This window comes from Penaeus japonicus, unplaced genomic scaffold (genome assembly GCF_977035675.1).
Source record: "Penaeus japonicus unplaced genomic scaffold, GWHDUDI00000001_assembly GWHDUDI00000041, whole genome shotgun sequence".
Taxonomy (NCBI): domain Eukaryota; kingdom Metazoa; phylum Arthropoda; class Malacostraca; order Decapoda; family Penaeidae; genus Penaeus; species Penaeus japonicus.
In genome coordinates this window covers 10,150,910-10,160,585 of record NW_028234443.1, presented here as the reverse complement: position 1 = coordinate 10,160,585, position 9,676 = coordinate 10,150,910, and the positions used below count along the sequence as shown (strand labels likewise).

Genomic DNA, 9,676 nt, shown 5'->3' with positions numbered 1-9,676 from the left:
AACCATTTTGTTTGGTAAAGAAGTGTCCTGGCAGTGAGGGTGGTAGTAGGCAATGTTATGTAATGCTTAGTACAAGAGAAAATAGTAAAAGTTTTGGTATTTTAAGCGGTTCTCTACAGTGTTTTATCATTAAGACATTTGGAGTAACATGAGGCCAATATTTTTTTGGTTATTACTAATATTGTGATGGAATGTGTTTATGTGAGAGAATACATGGATACATTTTGTGTGAGAGTATATCTATGATAAAATGGTAAGGAATTAATAACTATCCAGCATTGTGTTACATGATGTGTATAATCACATGTTTTGGATATCAGCAGCAAAAAAAATATAATTAACCCTCTCGTGACGGGTGGTACAACAGTGTACCGCGCATATTAGGCCTATTCGCTGGGGACGCGATATGGCGTCGCTTAGTTAACTGATTTAGGCCTATGCGTTCGAAAGCCCCGGCATTGTGACATGCAAGGCTGGAATGCCCCCGTCGTGAATGGGTTAATATTTGTAAAAAAAAAAAAAAAATGTATTTGTTGTGTAAAAGATATCCAAAACTACATATGTGAGTAAAATTTTCTCATATCTTATACAATGTGTGTTACACATGAAATGATCAGCAGAGATACATACAATGATGTTAATATTTTTTTGGGTGATTCAAGGTCTGCCAAGCCTATATCGGTCCACTTACCTTACATATGTATTACTGTCTAGTGAAGCAGTCTCCGAATTTGTTTTTTGTTTTTATTTGTTTGAGTGTGTGTGTGTGTGTGTGCGTGTGTGTGGATGAGTGTGTTTGAGGATGTGTGATTGAAAAGAGGAGCAAGTACCAAAGCAACTATGCATACGCATGCACGTAAACGCAGACAACCAACATGGATATATATTGTCACACTGTGCAAACCCCATTCGTGGAATTGTATGCGTTTTTATGCATGCCAAGTGTACCTATCTTAGTGAGCATAGGGAACAGTTCTTCATGTGTTTTATTTATTCTTTTATTTATTTCATTTCTATTCCCACTAAGATCCATCATATGCATTTATGTTCCTTTTTTTTATTTCTTTTTAAAACATGTGTATTTGTGGTCCATAAATATCTGCAGGTTGTATGAGTGTGGTCCACTAACCTGCTTCCTTGTGTTGACACGACACCTCCCTACAGGACTCCGAGGATGAGCTGCAGCAGAATCCCAAAGCCAACAGTGCCAACTCTTCCACCAGACAGTCGTCAGTTAACAACTGTGCGCCTTCACATGGACTGCCCAGTTCCTCGCCAACCTCGGCTAAATCTTCTGCTACAGACAACAAAGATGGGCAGAGGTCCAGGTAGGTCTTGGGGTTCATTGCCATTGAATTTTGTCATTGCATTTGCTTGTGCTTAATTCTTTGTTTTATTTGTATTTTTTATTCATCATGGTTATCATTCTAGTCAACTGTCCCTATTGTTTATACAACTACTACAGAAACATTGCCACCTGTTCATTATTACTGCTACAACACTACCGATATAACTACAACTAATATAATTTTGAGATTCATTATCATTATCTTTCCTAAAATTTTCATACTCTGCTTTCTTACTTTAAGGTTGATATTGTACAAAAGAATTATTGCTCTACCTAAAAAATAAAAGATAAAAAAATATAAAAAAAGGAAAAAGAAATGAATCCGTAAATACTTTTAACCCATTGTGGACGGGGTGCCTAATGACCTAACTGGTTGTCAGGCAGGCAGTCTACGACACTAGCAGCACCGGCTAAAAATGAGTGTTTTCTCCAACCTTTGGGTAGCGTAGACTAGCCCAAGCAATATTTTTCCATAAATCCATCATAAAATGCAGGTTTATGCTGACTTTGGAACCCTGTAGGCCTGGAGCTAGGGCTGTTACAGCCATAATAATTCAAGACTGTGTGCGCTTCAACTGTGAGCAGATCCTGATGTCGCATCATTTACCCGTCTTTTAGGCTTAATCGGTGCTATGTATGTCCTGACACCCATACGCAATGGGTTAAAGCCCACAATGAGGTATACTGATATATTCATACTAAGCTTTCTTTACTTTTTATTATTTATTGATTTGTTTGCTTTTTTCCTTCTTTTCTTTCCTTTTTCCAAGTTAGCATGGAAATGTTGCTTTTATATAGAAACATAATTTCTTTTACATTTTTCTCGTAACCAGTTTACAAGAACGATTGCTAGGACTTGCCAGTGGGGGGAGACGTATATCCCAAGATGACCGAGGTGGACAGAGAGAAAACAAAGACAGGTGAGGCACTACTTTGGTATTTATTGAGCCTTTATTGATTGATCCCTTTTTTTTCTTTTCTTTTCTTTTTTTTCTCCCCCCCCCCCCCTCCCCCTTTATCTTGATAATTTTTTGCCCCCATTCACAAAAGCAAAGAAACACTTTATGCTTGAGTGTGGCTACAGCCATCTAGTTTTTTGTTGTTTTATTTATGAAGTATAGAGAGAGTGATTTTTTTCGAGAGAGAATAGACATTTGGTTTTATAATTATGTATATATTAGTTATGTGTTTACTATATTTTTGATAAGTCTGCATTAATTGTGTTTATGCATGCATTTGATATATTGTTCTTGCATGTTTTGTTTTTTTAATGTGTGAGATAATGTACACTCCTCACTATATACAGATCCATCACGCCATTAACCAATATGCATAAATGTGTGAATGCAAACATTCAGACATACACATGAGAATGTATACACACACCCACATGCACACACAGATACTCACCCACTCACCTTCACACACAACTATACACATGTACAGAAACATGCCTAAAAGTTCTCCCACAAACTCATCTCACAGTTGCTATTTTACGTTCGTTAAAGTTTATTTGATCCTGACTACTACCTTCAACACAAAACGCAGAAAGTAGTCATTGCAACCTCCCTTTTCCTTCATCCTGTCCTAGCAGTAGTAGCAGCAACACCACCGCAAGCTCCACATTAGAGCGGGATGCTAACCCCCCCTCAAAATCTAGATCTAAGTCCCCCGTGGTCACTAAGCCGTCCAAAGCCAGATCTCCGAAGCCCAGGTCTCCAGGGGGAGGAGGCCACCGGAGTAGGCACAAGACGAGGTAATTTTTTGTTTCTTTCTCTTTGGCGATTTATGTTTTTGAGGTTTGGAAGGTGAGAGGAGTGTCCCTTTTTCTTCTCTCTTTTATATATTCCTTTTCCCTTGCTCCTTGTCTGTCTCTCCCTCTCTCTCTCTCCCTCTCTCTCTCTCCCTCTCTCTCTCTCTCTCTCTCTCTCTCTCTCTCTCTCTCCCTCTCTCTCTCTCCCTCTCTCTCTCTCTCTCTCTCTCTCTCTCTCTCTCTCTCTCTCTCTCTCTCTCTCTCTCTCTCTCTCTCTCTCTCTCTCTCTCTCTCTCTCTAATTAGCATTTTGTTCATCCCCAAATATTTTAAGTAATTTATAAACTATATATATGTTGCGTACTCTTGATTTTGATTGCTTTTATGTTGAGAAGAATTAAAGTGTTTTTAGTTGTCTGACAACAAAAAACATAGAATGCGTTCAGATCAAGAATACATCAGTTTAAGGTTTATATGTGACTAGGGTTCCTTTGTTCTTTTTTAATCTCTAGCAGAAGGCTGTTATTTTCTCTCTCGATCTGTCTGGCAGATCACAAATGCAATTGTTTAAAGTTTATAGTTTATGTATTGACTAGCGTTAATTTTCTTTCTCTTTCTCTCTCTCTCTCTCACTGGCAGATCCAGATCAAAATCGAGGGAGCGTGACTCAGGGCGCTCAGGCCAGCAAGGGAGAGACCACACCAGTCGTAGTCACATTAGTCAAGGTGAGTTGAAAAGGAATTTTTTGTTGTGTTTACGATATGATGAATTGACTTTGGTATGTCTCTCTCTCTTTCTTTTTTCTCTCTCTCTTTCTCTCTCTCTTTCTCTCTCTCTTTCTCTCTCTCTTTCTCTCTCTCTTTCTCTCTCTCTTTCTCTCTCTCTTTTTCTCTCTCTTTCTCTCTCTTCTCTCTCTCTCTTCTCTCTTCTCTCTCTCTCTCTCTTTCCTTTCTCTTTCCTCTCTTCTCTCTCTCTCTCTCTCTCTCTCCCCTCTCTCCTCTCTCTCTCCTCCCTCTCTCTCTGTCTCTTCTCTCTCTCTCTGTCTCTTCTCTCTCTTCTCTCTCTCTCTCTCTCTCTCTCTCTCTCTCTCTCTCTCTCTCTCTCTCTCTCTCTCTCTCTCTCTCTCTCTCTCTCTCTCTCTCTCTCTCTCTCTCTCTCTCTCTCTCTCTCTCTCTCTCTCATTAATTAATTAATTCATTCATTCATTCATTGTGATATTCTGTAGACATGATGAATGAACCATCTGTTATATTAACCATTAAATATTTCCTACTTCGAAGGGCATTCAGGGCGGAATAGAGACAGCCGAGATGTACGCAGAAGCCGTGACGATGACCGCAAGCGAAGAGACGATGAGAGACGTAGCAGAAGGTCAAGGTCCAGGTCCAGGTCGAGAGAAAGGCGCAGGTCAAGGTCACGATCAAGGGATCGCAGGTAGGTTGGAGGTTAACGTTCAAAACACTGCAAGCCTCAGAGCACAATGCTTGAGACATTTGAATTGAAATGTCTTATAAAAAATATACAGTGAGATCACTTTTTTTGCAAGTATTATCATTGTAATTCCAACACTCAAGATGTTTCTCAATGTTTATACATGGCTCTTCTCAAGAGTTGCATACAGTACTTATGACTTCATTTATACATTATATGTTTTGTAGTCTAAGTTAACCATCAGTTGTAGTTTAGTGGAGAGTGGCTGTCTCTAATGTAGGTAAAGCCATGTTAGTCAAGTTCCACTATCATTCAGGGTCATGGTCCAATTAGAATGCATTGTACCATTAAAAGAATGTGTAAGATCTTACATATTTGCCCTTTTTTAGCATGTTTTATGAAGAATGAATTACCTTCTTTTCCTTACCTATCCATAGACACCTCCCCAAAGATATTGTTTTCCTTATAAGAATAGTCAGTATTGGTGAAAAAAGAATTAAAAAAAAAAAAAAATAGCTGGAGTTGCAGGGTCTCATGAGCAACTAGAAGATGTCCAAGATTGCAAGTTAGCATAACATTTTCATTTAGTTAACAGAAACAGTTCAGCATTGTCAAACAGGGCTTGGGTATCCAGAAAAGATTCCTGGTGTCCTATTTCCTCCCTGCAATATTGCAAATATTAGATGACTGCCTCCCCTATATACACTTGTAATGTTACATGAGTCTGCACATAACATTTGGTAAAGTAGGTGGTGTCCATTTCCAAACAGCATTTTATTTCACTTTGTACAAAGGAAAGATGCATAGTGCTCTGTTTGTATGGTTATTATAAAATATCTAAGCTTCGCAGTTCTTCCTTTTTTGTCAGATGAAACTACTCAAAGGGCTAATAGATGTTTATGAACATCACTTTCAATTTAACGACAAATTGAGCCTGATTTTATTGCTTTGTATCAACTGTTCTCAGATTAATTATTCTATAACAGGTTTCATATGCAGTTTTTCTTTGACAGTTTTGTACCAAGTATCTGCTTATGATTGTTAATGAACAGGTCTCTCCTGACTTCAGCTGTATACCAACTGCTGTTCTTTCATATCAAGAGCTGATTTTTGTCAGGTGTATCCCAACAGCTGTTCTTTATCAGGTGTTTACTAAAAATTGCTCTTAGGTAGCTCTCTCTACCAGTGGTTGTCATTTAATTGGTCATTTTTTAATAGGCTATGCTTCTTGCAGGTCACGATCAAGGTCAAGGGAAAGGCGCAGACGTAGTCGAAGCCGTGAAAGAAAGAGGCCCATGGACATCAGGAAAGGTGATGCTTGTTATTAACTTTGTTGATTGTTTAGTTTTCTTTGTTTGTTCAGTTCTTCACTTTCTCTTCTTCACCAGTTTTGTTCCTTGTTTTTCATCTTCTTCATCATAAGTTGATAATGTTCATAAATATACTTTAAGTGATTGCTATCTGTTATTATTTGTATTCATTTGTGTTGATAACAATTTTATTATCATTTATACTATTTGTTTTAATCCAATAACGAAGGGGCAATTTTGACTCCAGTCAGTCTAAACAGTCGGGTATTTCAAACGCAGCTTTGTTTTACTCTTGTTTTCTCATTTATTACAATTTCCTTTCTTATTCTCATTAAATTTAAAGTAGTCTTACCCCTTGTAATTTTCCTTCTTTTGCATGGTATATGAGAGAACTGAAAGGAAGTACAAGTATCAGTGCTCTTTGTAGATGAATGAGTTAGAGTGAGTGAGAGAGTATAATGGCTGAGAACAACACACAGACGTGAAAGAAAAGACAGGGATACAAACAGTTAAAAGAAGTTAACCTGTTAACCCAATGCCAATAGGCCCGGCGAGAGCTGGCAACCCCCATCTCTGGTAATATCGCCTGAGTCATGACACCGGGTACTGTGACGTGACACATGCAGCACGTGTGATGCCCCTTATCACATGGATGTGACACCCCATCATTATTGGGTCAATGATGGTTTTGGCTCTGGAACCACTAGACATGGTATCTTATCACCCATCATTAACAGGTTAACCCTATGACGACGGTGCGTCACACCCGTGTGACACAGCCAAACTCCCGATGCCGGGGCGTCATGCCAGTGTGACGATTTCAATGCAATATTGCAATCGCCCGGCACAGGGGTCTTCGCGTAGCGAGTGCCCCGTCGGGAAAGGGTTAAGGGGTTAACCCACTCGCGCCAGTTGACTTGCTATCACGTTCAGTGGTTTTTGGGTCAGACGCCGGCGACAAGATATTTAGTCATGGTAGGCACGCTGGGTGATCGGGTGTACAACGCTCGCACACGGCTGGTGCGCTCGAGAATCCTGAGGCGTTAGTCTTATGCATTCGAATACCCCGGCATTCCGACCATTTAGAGCCGAAATAGCCCCGTCGTGAATGGGTTAGGGGTTAGAGAAGAGGAAGGAAAATCACAGGTGACTTTACAAACTGACTTAGACTGACCTAGACCTATGAAGAGAGAAAGAGTCAGAGCAAAAGATTATGATTTTGCTGTGATTACTGGACCAGCTATTACAACATATTTATAATAGTCTTTCCTACAGAAGCTCAACAGAAATTGGCTGCCCTTAAAGCAGCAAATCCAGATCTGACAGCGGCAGAGCTCTTGAGAAGGAGCATGGAGGCCCAGGTGGAGGAGGTGCAGAAGCAGACAGGCATTACTCTGCCATCTTACTACAACCCAGCAGCCATGAATCCCATGAAATTTGCAGAGCAGGAGAGAAAGAAGAAGCTGTTGTGGGGTAATAAGGTAAGATGTGCTGTGAGGGGAGAGAGTTGTGGGGAGGCGGGGAGGTTGGGGCAAGGAATGGTTGGTGGTTTAGTCTGTGGAGGTGGGAGTAGGAGTATATCACACACACATTCTCTTAGTTAAGACAAAATAAATGGACATGATTCTTGCTGAATTTTTATAAGAGTACCTTCAAGGGTGTACACACACAACATACAAATGCAAATGCAACTCCAATAAGTATATACATAGGGAACTATGTATTATCAGATGAAGATGAATTAGGCATTTGCAATGGTTATCTGCTATTCATCTAAAATATCTGTAGCCTGGTTTAGCTGATTCAAAAGCCTTCTAATATTGTACAAAAGTATTATTATGACTATGATAGTACATCATCTTGTGGGAATGGGTTAAAATTTTCTGACAGTAACACAAACATCCATTTTATATATAATATATATATATATATATATATATATATAATATATATATATATATATATATATATATATATATATATATATATGTATATATATATATATATATGTATATATATATATATATATATATAATATATATATATATATATATATATATATATATATATATATATATATAATATATATAATAATATATATATATATATATATATATATATATATATATATTATATATATATAATATATATATATATATATATATATATATATATATATATATATATATATATATATATATATATATAATTGGGAAAGAGTAAGTCTGATAACATAATTATCATGCACATGTATACATATTCATACAGATGTATATATACACACATACATGCAGTCACAAACACACTTATCCCTATTTATCCCCACCTTATCCCTACTTTTGCCAGAGTAAGCCTGATGGCACCAGCAGCACAAATGAGGGCACCTCCTCCCTCTATGGCAGTCTAGGCAGCCTTGCCACCCAGAGTGCACCAATGGTTCTGGCAAGTGTCTCGCAGCCCAAGCCAGAGATGAGCGCTGGGCCGCTGAGTGGAGCCACCGGGAGCGGGCAGGCATCGCTCTGGGCCAACACCAAGTTCTCCAACGACCGCGACGGGAAAATGGCTGAGAAGTTCCGCAGACTTATGGGTGTCAAAAATGCAGGTGGGGGTCGTTCTCTTTCTTCTTAAGACTTTGGAAACATTTTCAATAGAATCTGATTTAAGATGCATTGATGATACTTTTTTCTTTCTTTCTTTTTCTTTTTCTTTTTCTTTTCTTTTCTTTCTCTCCAATTGAAAAAAAAAAATCAGAATTCATAAAAGAAACTATAACTCATTGATTTGTTTTGGTAAGAATTAAACAATGAGAAATAGATAGGAGCACTATTGTAACCAGAAAACATTACATTGTTATATATTTTGTTATTTATTGTCAGGAAAATTGATATAATTCCACTGTAAATATCACTTGCTTAATTACATGTGTATTAATTCATGTCCATTTTATCTTTTTCCTACAAACTCTAGCTCCTGCAGAGGCTCCACCCGTTGCTGATCCAAAGACCAGCAAAGAGGGAAAGGATGTTGACCTGTTACAGAAGCAGGAGACAATGTTCACCTCGATGGAAAGGCAGTACGAGATGGCTCGACTCGCTACTCACACTCACAAGGGCTTTGGTCTGGGGTTTACTAGTCAGTCTTTTATGCCAAAGTAAAAGAATCCTTTCCCTTTCCATCTCCTCCACCTTTTCCTTTTCCTTATTATTATTATTATTATTATAATTCTCTAACTACTACTACTACTACTACTACTTGTCTCAGATTGTTATAGATTATATAAAGGGGTGTGAGTGTTGCTATTTATTTCACCTTCTGGGTATGCATATTGTAGCTATCTGTCAAGTTGTGTTAGTGTCAGGAGTGCTTAATAATGATTGTTATGTTCTTTAGAAATCCTCAGATGGAAAGAATGAAAGTGTGTAGTACAACAGGTGCAACCCTTATCAAAGATTATGATAGTAATTTTGACTTCCTGCATTTACTTAAAATTGGAAACCAACACTCATTAAATTCCTCTTGAAATCACTTTTTGAGTTTTTTTTACTGCCTTTACATCAAGGCCTGGTGTCTGATTTGAAAGAAAAGTAAGATATGTTGTGGAGATAACAAATACTTTTATTATTAATGATTTGACAAAAAGAACCTATGTATGTGTATATATTACAATTCAGATGAAGATGAATTAGGTGTTTGCTACGGTTATCTGCTGTTCAGATAAAATATCTATGACCTGGTTTAGCTGATTTAAAAGCCCTCTACTATTGTACAAAAGTTTTATGACTAGTACCTGATTATTTAGTGTTTCGCTTTTTAATTTTAAAATTATCGCCAGATT

General features: G+C 37.9%; 1 protein-coding gene across 7 annotated transcripts in view; it reads left to right on the top strand.

The window, feature by feature from the left end:
• LOC122263649 (uncharacterized) overlaps nt 1-9,366 on the top strand; it is an 18,543-nt gene extending 9,177 nt beyond the window's left edge. Inside the window, exons 3-11 of one of the 7 annotated variants that reach the window (XM_086534350.1) lie at nt 1,165-1,328; nt 2,182-2,268; nt 2,940-3,104; nt 3,740-3,825; nt 4,381-4,534; nt 5,766-5,842; nt 7,120-7,322; nt 8,188-8,443; nt 8,809-9,366. In XM_086534350.1, coding sequence (XP_086390476.1) covers nt 1,165-1,328; nt 2,182-2,268; nt 2,940-3,104; nt 3,740-3,825; nt 4,381-4,534; nt 5,766-5,842; nt 7,120-7,322; nt 8,188-8,443; nt 8,809-8,996 — 1,380 coding nt within the window. In that variant the 3' untranslated portion in view covers nt 8,997-9,366. Of the gene's footprint in view, nt 1-1,164; nt 1,329-2,181; nt 2,269-2,939; nt 3,105-3,739; nt 3,826-4,380; nt 4,535-5,765; nt 5,843-7,104; nt 7,323-8,187; nt 8,444-8,808 lie in introns of all 7 variants that reach the window. The other 6 variants (XM_086534346.1, XM_086534349.1, XM_086534347.1 and 3 more) reach the window with 6 other exon arrangements.
• Nucleotides 9,367-9,676: the final 310 nt, after the last annotated feature.